The following is a 16,828-nucleotide window of genomic DNA, read 5'->3' on the forward strand; positions in this document are numbered from 1 at the left end:
CTTAACAGGGAATAACTGGAAATGAAGCGTGTGTTAGCCTCCACCCTCTGAGCTTGGTGGCATTATTGGCTATGAACTTTTTATTTCATTTGATATTTTTATTTTATATTTTATTTCATTTGACATATTTTATATTTTTATTGCATTTATTTAAACAGGATCCAGAAATGCTGCCACCTTCTCTGGGCCCAAGCTCATTTAAAATGGACTGAGGGGAAGTGGAAAAGTGTCCTGTGGTCCGACACAACATTTGATGGAAATCATGGACACTGTGTCCTCTGGGCTAAAGAGCACTCAGCTTGTTATCAGTGCACAGTTCAAAAACCAGTATTCATGATGGTACAGGGGTGCATTAGTGCATATGGCATGGGTGGCATTACATGTTTTGGCAACATATGCTGCCATTCAGACGACTTCTTTTTCAGGGAAGACCTTGATTATTTCAGCACTGAAAACATTTGGAGCATTATGAAACTAAAAATAAGAATGGAAAACATTTCACTTTCAAAACTACAGCAGTGTCTTTTTTGGAATCTCTTGTTGGCATCAAATTCAAAATGGGCTTATATTTTTCAAAAAACAATAAAATTTCTTAGTTTCAACATCTGTTATGTTGTCTTTGTAGTATTTTCCTTTTAAAATATGGTTTATATGATTTGCATATCATGTGATTTGCATATCATGTGATTCATGGATCATTGCATTCTATTTTTATTTACATTCTGCACAGCATTCCAATTATTCTGGAAATGGAGTTGTATATTAAATGGTAAATATAAGTCATTATCAATTTACAGTCAGTTTTTCAAATTATCTCCCTTGAGATTTGGTCTCCACTTTTGAAATGTGGTAATTTATGGAAATTAATGTAATGTAATATAACTTCATATTGGACACTGATCAGCTTTCACTGCCATTTTGGAATCTTCTCTATCTCCATGCAATGTTCTGGACATGTTTAAAATGTCCAAATTTTCATATACAGCTTCATAGTGTTCCACTAATTGTCTGAATGCTATGATGTTGCACATGAATAACATATTAGAAAGAGTAGTTTATTATGGAAAACTTTTTACCAGTGATTATAAACTTTTAGCTCCACTTACATCACTACTTTGCTTAATTGGAGATCCAATGTCAACTGCTTGTATCCTATCATTCTTGGTGGCTCTACATCACAGTCAAAAGCTTGTTTGACCTCTGCACACTTCATTTCTTTACTCACAGTTTATTCAATTACCTGATTAAAAGAATTCTTAGATGAGTTCACATGTCAGTGTATCATCATCTCTGGAAAGTGCACATTTCCTTGCATTCGTCTGCGCTTTGTGATTTTTTTATGAGGGCCCTCTTAGACCAGCACTCATTCAGTCATTCATGAAGCGGTGCTGGGTAAGTAACTACATGTAATACTGAAAACCTCATTATCCTCTTTGCATGTCTGCCCTTTCGCATTCACCCACCTCTCTCCCAGGGCCATTCTTTTCAGTCGCTTTGAAAATTCCTCAACAAGCCTCTGTCTCAGCGATGCGTTTTGAATATTTTTTCATTTTTTTCCCCCTAGTTCTCTCTCTCTCTCTGCCTCCTCTCTTCTGTGGAGAGCGTGCAAGACAGTTTTAATGAAATTAGAAAGCGGCAAGACTTAGTGAACTGGAGGCTCAAATCAAAGTTCAATTACGGTGCGTTTGATTTCTCGCGCGGCTTAATTAAAACGGGGAACGGCGGAGTGGGAGTGGGAGCTGGACAGTGGTGGAGTGCTTCACCATCTCAGCATGTCCACAGGGCATGGGGGAGTGGGAGGAGGAGGAGGAGGAGGAGGAGGGGGAGGGAGAGAGAAGACAAGGGAGAGAGACAGTGAGGTATGACTGTAAGAGAGAGAAAGATAAGATGAGTGTGCAAGAAAGAGAGAAAGACGGAGAACGGAATACAGAGAAGATGGGAATGTAGTGACATAGTGAAAGTGTGAATGAGTGAGAGAAAGAGAGAGGCAGAAATGATGAGAAAGAGAGACTCTGAGATCGTGAATGAGAGAGAGAGAGAGAGAGAGAGAGAGAGAGAGAGAGAGAGAGAGAGAGAGAGAGAGAGAGGAAAAATAGGGTAGAAAGACTGAAATTGTCAATGAATGAGAGAGAGAGAAAGGGAGAGAGAGACAGAGAAAGAAAGAATGGGGGAGAGAGAGAAAGCGAGAACAAAAATAGGGTAGAAAGGCTGTGAAATTGTGAATGAGAGAGAGAGAGAGAGAGAGGTAGAACAAGAGAGAAAAGAAAGATAAGGCAAAAATACAGTAAAATGTGAATGAGAGGAAGAAAGAGAGAAAATTAGAACAAAAGATGGGTTAGAGAGACAGTGAAAGTGTAAATTAGACAGAGACAGTGAGAGAGAGAGAGAGAGAGAGAGAGAGAGAGAGAAAGGAAAAGTGTGGTAGAGAGAAAGTAAGTGAGAGAGAGAGAGAGAGAGAGAATGAGAGAGAAATAGAAAAGATAGGGTAGAGAGTCAGAGATTGTGAATGAGAAAAAGAAAAAGAGAGAAGGAAAAGTGGAGAAGTTGGGAAAACAATGAAAAGCCAGAGAGAGAGAAGAGGGGGTAGAGAGACAGTGAGATTGTGAGTGAGAGAGAGAGAGAGAGAGAGAGAGAGAGAGAAAGAAAGAGAGAGAGAAAGAAGAGAGGGAGAGGAAAAAGACAGAGAGAAAGTGGGAGAAAGATAAAGAGAGAGAGATGAACAATTGGGGTAGAGAGAGAGAGAGAGAAAGGAAATATGGGGCAGAGAAACAATAAAAAGGTGAATGAGAGAAAAGAAGAGAAAAAAAGAAAGTGTGAATGAGAGAGAGAGAGAGTAGAGGAGAAAGAGAGAAAGGAAAAGTGGGGTAGAAAGTGAGTGAGAGAGAGAGAGAGAGAGAGAGAGAGAGAGAGAGAGAGAGAGAGAGGGAGGGAGATAGAGAGAGAAGGTTTGTGACTGAGACAAAGACAACTGCCGGCGGATATTAGTAACCTGCTGGTGCTCACAGTTTGGAGCAGGAAGCGTATTTTTCTGTTCTTATTTTTGGTACCTGAAGGTGAGAAGAGAGATGCAGGATTTATGATTAGAACTCCCCTGCAGCTGAACCTGCTCACCGTCACATCGGAATTACCCTGATTATGAATTTCCAACATCCATCAACCTCCAGGTGGGCACTTGGGGAACCGAAGACAGCTCAAAATGCATGCAACTCAATTTCTAACTTGGTTTTGTTTCAGAGATTCTCTGATATTGAGCATTCACAGCAAACAAGACGACATTTTTTTGTAAGTAATAGGGGATCGTTTTCAAGCAAGAGACACGGGAAACATGCTCCCGGATGAAGAAACTATCTATGGGGGCCTATCATGAGGAGGTTGAGAGTCTGATCACCAGCAATGTTACAGCCAACCTGGGCCGATAGCCTAAGACAGCATAATCGGCCTCTCTCTTTCTGGGTGGGTAGGATGGCCCTCCCCTCTCCTCACATCAAAAAAAATGAAAAATATTCTGATGGTTACTTAACGCTAACACTTTTCTTGTATCTTTTTTTTAACTACCTTCCCTCTCATACTAACTATTGTGCCAGTGAAAGTCTCTCCTAGCAAATATAGCCTAAAAGGAATGGAGCTGTCAACAGTAATAGATCTCTAAATAGCATTTTCTGCTTTATTAGTCATAGTTAATAGTGCTAAAAGTGGGTGGGAGTAATGAAATATAGCACTGCTTTTGTTCTCTGAATAATAACAAAAAAAAAAAAAACAAAGATTCTCTGACAATCCAAGCCTTCTGCAAGTTTTGCGGCCTCTCCGTCTTCTGCTTGCCGTGAGTGGGATTCCATAAATGGGGGAAGATTGATGGAACGAGATGCAAATAAAAGAGAGGAGTGAAATCTGAACAAAGCCGAAGAGCAGTGCTTTTTTTTTTTACTATCCACAAAAAATTCGATTCATTGTAAAACAATCTGCCCACGGATGTTACATTCATCACATCACTGCACACACACAAAACCCACTTTCCTGTATGCATCAGACTTTGAGTGAAAATTCACATCAGCTGAGGCGCAGTGTATTAGACAATGAATGGGAGTGTTTCAGCATTGCAGGGTGAATGTTTAGAGCCCCATTAAAGCCTGAGTGGATTCCACCTTTTCACTTCAGAGCTTCCCAGCACTCTTCACTCTTTCACTAGAGTTTAATCAGGTATAGAAAAGGTTACTTATCCATGAGTGTTACTTAGGCACAGATGGATGGATGGATGGATGGATAGACAGATGCATGGATGGAGGGATGGATGAAAGGATGGATAGATAGGTTCATAGAAAGGTGTTCCCAATCCTTGTCTTCAGAGTAAGGGTACTTATGCATGGATGGATGGATGGATGGATGGATAGGTGGATGGAAGGATGTTCGGATGGATGGATAGATTGATGCATGGATTGATGGATGGATGAATGAATGGATGGATGAATGGGTGGATGAATGAATGGATGGGTGAATGGGTGGATGGATGGATGGATGGATGGATGGATGGATGGATGGATAGATAGATACATGGATGGATGGATGGAAGGATGGATAGATAGGTTCATAGAAAGGTGTTCCCAATCCTGGTCATGGGAGTGAGGTTACTTATGCATGGATGGATGAATGGGTGGATGAATAAATGGATGGGTGAATGGGTGGATGGATGGATGGATGGATAGGTGGATGGAAGGATGTTCGGATGGATGGATAGATTGATGCATGGATGGATGGATGGATGAATGAATGGATGGATGAATGGGTGGATGAATGAATGGATGGATGGATGGATGGATGGATAGATAGATAGATAGATACATGGATGGATGGATGGAAGCATGGATAGATAGGTTCATAGAAAGGTGTTCCCAATCCTGGTCATGGGAGTGAGGTTACTTATGCATGGATGGATGAATGGGTGGATGAATGAATGAATGAATGAATGGTGGATGGATGGATGGATGAATGGATTGATGAATGGTTGGATGGATGGATGGATGGATGGATGGATGGATGGATAGGGTCATAGAAAGGTGTTCCCAATTCTGGTCTTGGGAGTAAAGCTACTTAAGCATGAGGGTTACTTATGCATGGATGGATGGATGGATGAACGGATAGATAGTTCTATAAAAAAGTGTTCCTAATCCTGGTCTTGGGAGTAAGGATATTGTAACACTGTGTATACTCACTGGATGTCAGTGGTGTATTCTTATGCTGAATGTCAGTGGTGTTTACTCATCTTGGACGTCCATTGTGTATGTGAATGCCATGATGAATGTCAGTACTGTATACTCACGTTGGATGTCAATGGTGACACTGGTCTCCTTGCCATTGGGGATGGCTTTGTTGGATGCCCGGCAGATGATCTTCTGCCCCGTCTCGATGTTGGACGGCGAAATATATAAGGTGCTGACCGTACTCTCCCTCCTCCCGTCCCGAAGAAGGGTCTGGAAGTAGCAAGGAGAGGAAACATGACCAGAGGGGCAGGGGGAGTCGAAATGAAAGGGCATAGTTAAGTTAAACCATCAACCAAGCGTGCACAAGGGGTCACGGCAAGCACAAACACCATCAGTCAAAGCCCCGACTCAAGGCCTGGGTTCGGGGCATAACATTTTGTGTTGGATACCCTGGAGACAGCAGAGACCCCCATGCATCTGCTGTCTCTCCACATCAGGGCTGATAGATTGAAGAAAAAAAACTGTCTGTTTTGGAGGCCTTTTTTGAGGTTGGAGAGTGGTGCTCCAGTATATGGCTTGTCATGCACCACAAAGGAAATCAATCTTCTTTTACTCTGCTGGTACTCTGGGCCTGGCCGCAACTCGCCGCACTGTCGAGTGCCATCTGGAAGCGCTCGACAGAATCCACTCGCTCCATCACACCGAGAGAGAAAGGCTCAGAGAAAGGGAGAGAGGGGGCATGAAAGCGAAAGACAGAGGGAGAAGGGGAGGGCAGAGAGAAATAGAGAGACATTATGAAAGAGATTGGGATGGCGGGGGTTAGAGGAAGCTCACCCAGCTGAACAAATTGGCAGTGCCAGTGAGCTCCCACACTGGGCCTCTACTGCAGAGAGATGGTCCTCCGTGCACTGCAACCACGAGTGCACTGGAAAGATTCCCGTCACTGGCTCTCTCTCTCTGCTCTGTTGCTCATTCTGTTTTCTCGTAAAATGGCATTACTGACGTCTTTGCCAACTTTCCCAATGGTTGACTGACTGAGGTCAGTCTTAATCACCCTATACAAGACTACAAATGTAGCCCAACAACTTTCTGTCTGCTCCAACCTGAACCATAGCACCAAGTTTCAAATCCAAACCTGAATGTAGCCTGACAAACATCTCTTAAACTGACCTAAACTTGACCCTCACCAATGAAAAGCTGAATAACACTCAACATTTCTAACAGTACCACCTGTTATGTCACATTAGAGACAACAGTAGTCTCTCATGGCATAGTGGCCATCCTATTGGTGGAATAGGAATATGATATTTTGTAATATAATCAATGTAAGATTGCTATCACATTGACCAGGACACTCTTGGCTCTCTGTGGTGAGCTGCGAGTGAGCAATGAGGGGCAAAAAGGGGAGAGATGAGAAACCCCTAAAAAAAAAGCATAGGGACCTCCAAAACAGACAAATTTCATTGTATGGCTACAGTAAAAGGGGGATAAAAATGAACAATGACAGTCATCCTCACATCATTGATCTACAAAAATACATCAATAAAAGTTTTAATTACATTGTAATGGATTTATTAATCACTCACTTCAAACAACATCCTAAACAGCAGCTACCAATCGTCCTCTTGAAGATTCTGTACATTGTAACTCAAATTAACCTTTCCAACTCCTTGAGACCACCAGTGGTTCCAAAACACGCTTCGTCATATTCTTCATGACTTTCATATTTCATAAGCTACATTCAAAAGGTGGGTGTCGTATGAGAGCTGTAACTGTCTTCTTTCCAGTCAAATAGATGGGTGATGTGATTTTAAACCCTTATAATAAAAGAAACTGAACTCACATTGTCTACTGAATGTTGACCCATTTTTCCACAAATCTGGGCTGTAAACTATAAACAGATGGCATCTCTTCAGTGATCTGCCCTGTAAAAATTATTTTTATAAAAAAAATACAAAGAGCGTTTAAGATTTTTGGCTTTCAGCAGTAAATTGTAAGCATATAGAAATATGTGTATGATCATAAACCACATGTTCTGTTAATTTGAGGGGAGCTTTTACCAAAAAAAAATAATAATAAAATAAAAATGTACATTTATTTCATGCAGTTACTGAATAATTTGCCTTACGCTTTGGTCATGTAAATTCAGATGGAAAAAACCAAAATATACCCTGGTCAATAAGAGGTTAAGGACATCTGAAGAAGTGAATTAGCTAGAGTGGCAGAATTTTATTGGAACTTGGCTACACAGGAAAGACCTCCAGGACCCAGTTTTTGTGACCACTGGCTTAGGGTAATGCCTTATTTTCATACTAGTCTTGTGGATCTCGACTCCAACATGCCAGATTTAAAATTGCACTACTGAAATTTGAACTTAACCAGTGCTTGACAAATACTGAATAAAATATAACTGAATTAAAACTTGTCCCACCATTTGTTCGTCATAGCCAGGTGAGCTAACACCAAAACATTCTACCTGTTCTTAGCAAACAGCAAAGAAATCTTCAGAGATTATCTTATGTGTGCATCCTACAGTGCTTTGCACTCGGGTTGATTTTTCTGTCTTGTTTCTTGAGGAAAAAAAGAACTTTTCCTGTTGAAAACCCCCTCCAACCGAGGGCCTGAGCACTATACGTGCTAGCTCTTGTGGTCGATTAGTGCCAAAAGCGTTGACTTGCGTGGGAGGTGCTTTGAGACCCAATCTGTGGCTCGCGCTCTCCAGAAGCCCAGGCATTATCGCCCTCCCCCCCTCCCCCCAACCCACACAGCACAAAAAAATCCCAGAATAATGTACTGAACAGTAATAGTTACATGCTAATTATTAGCATGTACAAGCTATTGACAGTGGCTTCGCTAATAGTAGTAATTACCTGCTAGCTATTTCATAGTTCCTTTTCTATTAAAACAAAATACGAAGAAAAGAATCAGAATGAAACCTGGTGTTTGCCTTCCCACTCAGGGGGGAAACTCTAGTGGGGGGTGTGTATTGAAGTGTCAAAAGAAGGGAGAGAGGAGTGTGTGGTTATTGGAGATGGGTGACAGAAGGCCACAGCACTAGATTCCTGCTGCCCTCCTCTAGCAAAAGGAACGTGTCAAAGAGTTCAGCAGAAAAAACATTCAGCAAAGCCTACCAGCAAGATGTTACTCATTGCTTAATGATATTTAAGATCCAACACTATTACACAAGGCGTCATGAAATAAATACACTTTTTGACACTAATCAGAGGTATAAATAAACTGTTTCGAAAAATCACAGTGTGAGGGCGGAATGTAAATGAAAGTGAAACAGCAAACACAGCACAAAGAGCTGCTCTTTCAGCCACAGGTTAAAGATAATCAGCACAACACAGTAGGTTTCCAATGCAGACTGATTCCATCATTTAGGTTACGAGTGTGTTGTGTACAATATTTCTCCCATAACTTCAACCTTGCCCTCTTATGGTGGGCAAAGAGCTTTCAATAGATTATATTCTCTATTTTTCTAACTTCTATTAAGTCTCTAATTGCCTATAATCTGTGGGTGTTTTCAGATGTAATCTGAATTAAAAATATCATAACATTTTGATGAGCTTATATTGCTAATTTAATAACATCATATCAATGACAATTTGTATCTGATATTAAGCAAACAATCCATTGTGGCTGACCTAATGGCATGTTGCTTTTACAAAACACTATCAATTCCTGGCTAAGGCTATAACTAGCTAGGCCAGTGGTCATCGACCCCAGTTATGGAGATCTACCTTCCTGCAGAGTCTTATTCGAACCATTATCTGCCACACCTGCTTCAGCTAATTAACTTCTTTAACAGTCCCTGATTGGCTGGATCAGATGCATTAGTGTTAATTAAGGAGAGGGCAGCACGCTAAATGAAGGTATGGACTAATTTTTGTAGGAAAACAGTGACCATTGAACTAGGCCAATTGATTTTTAGTTTGGAGATTTAATTGGGCCTGACATTTCGGTCCGATCTAAGCCCAAATACATTCTGTCTGACCCACAGCTCCATGTTTTCAATCTGAATCTGACCCAAGCATCATCAAGTTTTAAGTCTGAAACTGACCAGAGTTAAGAGAAACTCTGAAACTGACCAGAGCTCATGAGAATTCTGTTTGAAACTTACCTGAACCGGCCCAAAGAGTCTGTGCAATGATAGCATGGGTTAAATAACAAAATTACAATGTAACCACACTTCTAGCCATAATTAGATGTTGGTTAACGAATGCTTTAAGATAAAAGAAGCATAGAGGAAGAATAAAGTAAACTGAAAAGTTACAGCAGGGGGAAATGCAGGATTTCAAGCTCTTCAGCTATGCCAAAGTGTCAGCTTTCTAGCCTCTTTAAGACATTGTACATAAAGGACTGATTGTAAGGCAAGGCAAAGACAAATACGTTTTTTATGATGTGTTAATTTTGCTTAAAATTAATTAATAAAATACAAATATATACATTTTTGATCAGATTTTCCACCAAAATGTACCACTAACCCTGCACTGGGCTTAATCTGAGGCCCGAACCCCTCCTGCTAGTTGCTCTGCGGTGTCTGAAGCCGTGCACTAGGTGTTCATTGCCTCCAGTAGGAGAGCAGTGCGAATCAGCTGAGGATGGTAAAGCCTACACTGAGCCCTCAGCGTGAGCCACGGCCTGTCAGCAGCTGGATGTGGCGATGCAATATGCTCCCTGACACGGTGCGCATTGTTTCGCTTGCGGCCCGAGGCCTGTCTCAAGCCATTAATATCGCAACGTTTCAGGCTTCGGTGCTTAGCGACCAGAATAGCTCCCAATTACAAACTGATCATTTCTCATATGGACGCGTGGCAGAAGAATTTCTTCATAGGAGCTAAGGGTGTGTGTGTGGGGGGGGGTGATATCTCTTTTGCAGAAATGAGAAGGGCCTGATCCAAATAAGAAGTGTCAGGAAAAGGTCGATGTGTTATGACATAATTATCTTAATCTACATAAACAGCCCTGACTAGTTTTGTTCTAAGCCTGGCCATCGTTAATGATCAAGATTGTTATTTGTGCCCTGACATGTTTGTCCAAATTGCTAGTATTTTAGTGCTGTATAATAAGGGACGAATGCATGTAAGCAGACATACAGATCTCTCTTCTTTTAATTTCACTCTTTAAGCAACGACAATGAAATGACTGAACCAAATAGAGCATCACTCTTTCCCTTCAAAATGTAGCATGGATGAGATTAAGGCTGACTGGCTGACTTCTAAAAGAAAAAAACTGGAATGATGATTAGACCTCAAGGGGTGCTGAAGTTAATAATTCGGCTAACGTTTACATTCTGCTGTTAATCTAACAAGCCTTTGATATATCCAAACACGCCGTGTGGCTTGAGGTTATATCAAATCAGCGGCGCTAATTGCAGACCACCCCAGCCGCACATACCGCAGCCTATTACCACATATTAATTTCACTTAAAAATGTGATAAGTTGCAACAGCTTTGTTTTACTGCTCCTCACAAAAAAAGGAGGTATAGTCTTTTTTTTCCCTACAATCCTGAGGATGGAAGCTATTCTTTGATTAACCAATTTAATGCCCACACCTCCAGTTCTGATTAATTTCCACCATTTTGTGGTGCAATTAATTAAATCCCTCTGTACTTCTCCCATCTCCCACCTTTCTAATTTCAGTGTTGCAATGCCAGCAAGGTTAACAAGCATGACAATGGGAAGAAACAGGCTGATGTTAATAGAAAAGGTCAAATAAACTGCACATATTGCCCTAATACAATCAAATCAAAGGATTTGAATGCATTTAAAAAAAATCCCCAAAAGTTTATTAAAACAAGTTTTCTTTGTTGATGTTTTCCATTTTGCTGTGTGGACATGACCTTTAACATACTGTCTATTGCCTGTGTCAAATGCAACCCTTCATGTCCTTCTAGACCTTCAGAGAAAGCCTAGTTTCTAAGAATAAAGCCTGAAAATTTTGGTAAAAAAAAATAACATAATAATCAAGCTTGTTGTATTCAAACTCTGCAAGTATTATTAATGCTCTTATTTTATTGTTGTGTTTTGGTTGGAAACAATTAGGCTCAATTTTTCAAATGCTCAACCAAAAATTCTCCAAAGAGGAGTTGTGTTCTCCATGATCTCTAGGTAGATACATCCAAACAAACTTTCCCATTGCCCATTTAGAGCTGAACTGAAGACCGATTGTGTTAAATTAACAACTAATGTAATTAGAAAATAGAATCAGCTGAATCAAGCAATCCAATGGGACCAGGTTTTTGAGAAAAAAAAAACACTCAATGCCTTCTAGATGTCCTAGAAACATCACTGACTGCAAGTACGATAGCCTGGCCAATGTGTTTCAGTCAGATGTTAGAAATGGAAAACAGAGGTGGCAGTTCTATGCTGGGGATATAAGGGAAAATATGTTAATATGTCTGTTCCAAATTTTTACAAGCTTCAAATGTTCTCATATATTCTAAAATTCCCAAAAAAGTGTTAATGTAAATTAGTGTTAACTTAGCACTAACATACTACTAGAATCCCATAGAGATGCTAGCAGAAATCAGCATTATCTTAAGGGTATAGGGCTCTAATAGTTTGGCACTGGTCTCAAGTGTGCCACATCACTCTTTTGTGAAGACAGCACATTAGCTTGGTATTCACATATACTTTTCTTAGAAGTAGAAAGTAAAAACTACATACGAATGTGTCAGCAATCAGCTCTGTATAGAGCTTATAGGCTAAGAAGTTATCAGGAGTTAATATTATGCTTTCTGCTTAAATAACTGAAAGATTCTGCAAAGTATGTAAAACGCTAACATACAATAGTGAATTCTATAGAGGTACCAGCAAAAAATATCATTATGCTAGGGAGGCTAAATGCATGAACAAAAGCTGCATACATGTTTTCAGTATGAAAGCATATCTATGGTTAATCATAAATATACAATATAAGGTTGACTGTAGCCACTTGGTGTTATGTATGCCATCTAATAGCACCAAATAAAGTGTAATTCCATGAAATATAAAATATTTTAAATCTTCAGTGCAGCTTAACAGAGACTTGCTACTGAATTAAGATCTTGAGTAACAAGGAAAATACTATCCTGGGTTTTTAAAATATTGCCCATGGTAGATTCTGTCATGGTGGACATAATGCTTATAATTATATGAATGCAGGTTAGTAGAAATAAAGAAATTTAAGAGACAAAGAAAAAGCTTTTAAGGCTTGTGGAAGGATATAAGAACAGAAAAGGACACAAGTAATTTATAGAGGAAGAGTGTTTCTCTAGAGGGATGGTTGTGCACACACAAGCAGGAGAGTGTATTTCTCACCTCTAGTAGTGTGTTATAGAGATGATTTCCCGTAGCCTTATACAGGTCTGATCATGTGTCCTGCAATCTGCTACAGAACTGATTATATCTGCTATATCCTCCTAAAGGACTCTTCATCTTTCTGCTTTTATCTCCCAAAACATCTCTCCACCCCTTCTCTGATATAAAACTACCTTCTATAACCAGCTATTAACCTAGCCATTACTTTCTTTAGGCCTGAAGCTAGCTTTAATCGCTATTTGGTATCTGCTTGCCATGCGGTTATAGCCGCTAACAAATGTGCTGCAAAGCCAATTTGGCTTGTTGCTCATGCTAAAACCTCTAAATCTCCCAAAATGTCTCTCTGCCCATCCCCTAAATGTAAAACTATCTTCTACAACCAGCTATTGAACTAGTCATACGTTCTCTAGGCCTGATATTAGCTTAGTCACTATGCTATATCTGTTTGCTTCATGTTGATAGCCTATGTGCCATGTTCTACAAAGCTCTTTTGGCTTGTTGCTCTTGGTAAAGAGTCTAATTTCCCAAAACATCTCTCTGCCCCTCCCTAAAGTAAAACCGCCTCCTATAACCAGCTATTGGATTAGTCATACTTTATCTACCCTGCTACAAAAACCAGTTTGAAACAGCATAGTCACTCGAAAAACCAGCACACATTGTACTTTGGATGCTGGCATGATGGTCAGCAGCAATGGATGATGTTATGTTGATTATCACCAAAGCACATGTGTTTTGGATGCTGGTATGCTGGTTAACCAGCATGACCTTGCCGAGGTTCCTATTCAGTATGTGTTTACCGTGTGTTGATAGCCACTATCAAATGCACTGCAAAGCTCATGTGGCTTGTTGCTTGTTCTAAAACCTCTAATCTTCGAAAAAGTCTTTCTACCCCTCCCCCCCATTTGTAAAACTACCACCTACACCAATCAGCCATAACATTATGACCTTGAGTGGATCAGACACAGCAGTGCTGCTGGAGTTTTTAATCACTTTGTAGATGTAAAGTCAGAGACGATAGCTCATCTGCTGTTGCACAGTTTGTGTTGGTCATCCTCTAGTCCTTCATCAGTGGTCACAGGACGCTGCCCACAGGACACTGTTGGCTGGATATTTTTGGTTGATGGACTATTCTCAGTCCAGCAGTGACACTGAGGTGTTTAAAAACTCCAGCAGCACTGCTGTGTCTGATCCACTCATACCAGCGCAACACATCCTAACACACCACCACCACATCAGTGTTACTGCAGTGCTGAGAATGATCCACCACCCAAATAGTACCTACTCTGTGAGGGTCCATGGGGGTCCTGACCACTGAAGAACAGGGTAAAAGGGGGCTAACAAAGTATGCAGAGAAACAGATGGACTACAGTCTGTAACTGTAGAACTACAAAGTGCATCTATATAGTAAGTGGAGCTGATAAAATGGACAATGAGCATAGAAACAAGGAGGTGGTCATAATGTTATGATGTTATGCCTGATCAGTATATAACCAGCTATTGAACTAAGGTCTGAGATTAGCTTAAGTCACTGTTCGATATCTGTTTACATTGTGTTGATAGTCACTGTCAACTCTACTGCAAAGCTCATGTTGCTTCTTTGTTACACTAAAGCCTGGAATGTTGCAAAATGCCATGTAAAACTACTTTCCCTCATTGACTGGGGAATTGAGTTAGCCGTCCTTATTGCACCTTATCTGCTGATCTCCAATACTTCAATTAGTGCTCTCACTCTATCCCGTTGGGTATTGGCATTCGACGGCCGCCCATAATCGCACCTTAATAAGGGAAGTGCGAGGGATAATTGATCATTTGAATCATAAAAAACTCTGGAAGCGTGGGTGTCATAAAGGCCATCCCTAAAGAAAGACGTGCTCAACGCACACCTCATTCACGTCCCAGCCTTCATTTGTCCTGATTATGTGCTTGACGTTGTGGAGTGTGGGGTTAGTGAGAGCAGTCTGATTATACTCCATAGGGGCCTCTATTACTCAGGCTAAGCGATTGTGTCTTAATTGAGTGCATTGCTTTTTAATGCTATGAACAGATATGAGGAGGCCGGGCCAGTTCCATCCATCATTCCACAGGTCCCACCCACCACCTAAGCACCACCTCACTTGCCAGGCCGGCTATGATAGCAACATCTGATTAGCAATATCAGATAACAGCCATGTGTATGCAAGGCTGCTGACAGATGATGAGTAAACTGCTAACTTGCTCGCACCGGCCTGATCGATGCCATTTATCGCTCGTTCAGAAAAAAAGCCAATAACAGGATGAGAGGAAGGCAAGGCTCCTGGAGGGAAGGGTCCGGCTGGTGTTCCTCATTTATATGGAAATGACAAGGATGTGGTGATTAGAGGCCGGAAGGCTCAGAGCTGTGCTTGCTTTGGGGCTCGTCTATGGGTCATGAGGCAGGATGACAGGGAGATCCTGGCAGGGGTGGGATTAGCTGCAGACCATATGACATGGAGTTGAGCATTGAGGGACCTATGACTGGTCAAACTCAGGGACGAATAGGAAAAAATAACTGCTATCTGACTTGCAGGTGAGGTTAGCTGTACTGGCACTGTGCAATACTGATGTCATGCACTCTGAGATTGGATAGTTGAATGCACAATGAATTAGAGATTTAATGGTTTAAAAAAACAAATAATTATTCAAAATGTGAGACATTGTTATATCAGTTGATTTGTTTTAGTTTAGATAGCAAAATTAGACAATTGAACAACTCTAAAATAGTATGCAATTCTCCATTCACTATTACTCTGGACACTTGGGGATTGTCCCATTTCATAGGGGAAGATTTCAACCACTACCCCTTGTTCTTGAGTGTCACCTTGCCTCCGTTCCAAGGGGCAAGGTGACACTCGAAAACAAGGGGTAGAAGTAATAATAAGAAATGGGATTGGGGCTTAAACTTGTTTTGGTTTTAGTGCTACACCCCCAAAGTGGCCAGTGGAAGCAATTCAGCTCACTGTAAGGGTACTACAATGCTACTTTACCAGTGCATGGCTACTGTAGACTTTGAAAATATATAAATAAACCATAAAAATACGAACTCCACAAGCACAACAAGCACATATGCGTCTTTACTAGCGAGTTCTTTTATTTCTCACAATTAATCCTGGAATCTGGGTGTGTTGCAGCCCTTTTCGCACCCCCACTTGCCACATCCCTGCTACCTTATCTGTAAAGCAGCCTGATAACAAATTAGCGAGCTAGCCGGTTGATCTCCGATTGCAATGGGCTAGTGTGAACAAAAGTCCAGGGCCACTGTTTGATCCAATTCCATCCCAGACTTGACACAAAGTGAGCACACTCTTCTGTCGCTACATAGCATGGATCGTTTCAGGTGGTGCTCCACATGCAGAACTATTATGAGCGGCGGGCGCAGTGGAGTGCAGTCGAATTCTGGGAAAACACTATTGCCTCGTCTCATCCCTCCATCTGCTTGTTTGTGTTGACACATTTAGCAGGGTGAAAAGGACAAACATCTCTCCATCAGCACGGCAGAGAGCTGGATTTCCAGGGATTTCGCTCCAATCAAACGGAGCTGAGGGCTAAATTGAAGGAGTGCAGATGGCGCGAGCAATCATAGCCACAGACTGCTTTCAGCACGAGTAGCCGTTTAACACAAAGCTTCAGGGAAACCTCGGGCCACTTTTGTAAAGAAAATCACAAACCGCAAGGACACACTTGCTAATAGGGCTCGAGTGTGAAAAAGGCATTTCAGATTGACGTCACATTTTGCGCAGTCCTGGTAATTTAGTCTGAACCTCATGATATTGAATATCTTTAATGATTTTCCTTCAGTGGCATGAAATGTGCCTTCAAAGCCTGTACTCAGTATCAGTGGCTCTTTGGACATCATGAAAAAAACATTTTAAGGCTTTTTAAGGGAGCCTATATGGTAACCCCCCAGAAGACCACAGCAAAGTAAGTACCTACCTTAGAGTACATGGCTCCATTCAGCACCTCCCCATTTCGGATCCAGATGATGGAGGCAGCAGGTTTAGCATTGTCAGCATGGCAGGTCAGGTTGAGTGGGTCTCCGGCTCTTAGGCTTACAACAGGGCCTCCTTCGATCACCGGGTCTTCTGGTGGAACTATATCAAGTCAAACAAATCAGTGATATGAGTTCTTGGATATATAGTCTCTAGAACTTTACAAGAGGGATGCAACACTGTGCTTCCATTCTTCTGATAGATATTCTTTTTGTTGGTGTTTTTGATCATGATGGTGAAGAGCACTATCCAGTGTTGGTCCTAATCTACCATAAATGTCCAGATCTGGTTACTGTGGACAGCCCACTGTAAATGCTTTGTAGA

At 41.2% G+C, this 16,828-nt stretch overlaps 1 protein-coding gene across 1 annotated transcript in view; it reads right to left on the bottom strand.

Moving 5' to 3' along the window:
• kirrel3b (kirre like nephrin family adhesion molecule 3b) overlaps positions 1-16,828 on the bottom strand; it is a 282,884-nt gene that overhangs the window by 59,201 nt on the left and 206,855 nt on the right. Inside the window, exons 4-5 of the mRNA XM_036585496.1 lie at positions 16,449-16,606; positions 5,315-5,465 (exon numbers count right to left, since the gene is read on the bottom strand). Of these exons, the coding sequence (XP_036441389.1) occupies positions 5,315-5,465; positions 16,449-16,606 (309 nt within the window). The remainder of the gene's footprint in view (positions 1-5,314; positions 5,466-16,448; positions 16,607-16,828) is intronic.

This window comes from Colossoma macropomum, unplaced genomic scaffold (genome assembly GCF_904425465.1).
Source record: "Colossoma macropomum unplaced genomic scaffold, Colossoma_macropomum, whole genome shotgun sequence".
In the NCBI taxonomy this organism is placed as follows: Eukaryota; Metazoa; Chordata; class Actinopteri; order Characiformes; family Serrasalmidae; genus Colossoma; species Colossoma macropomum.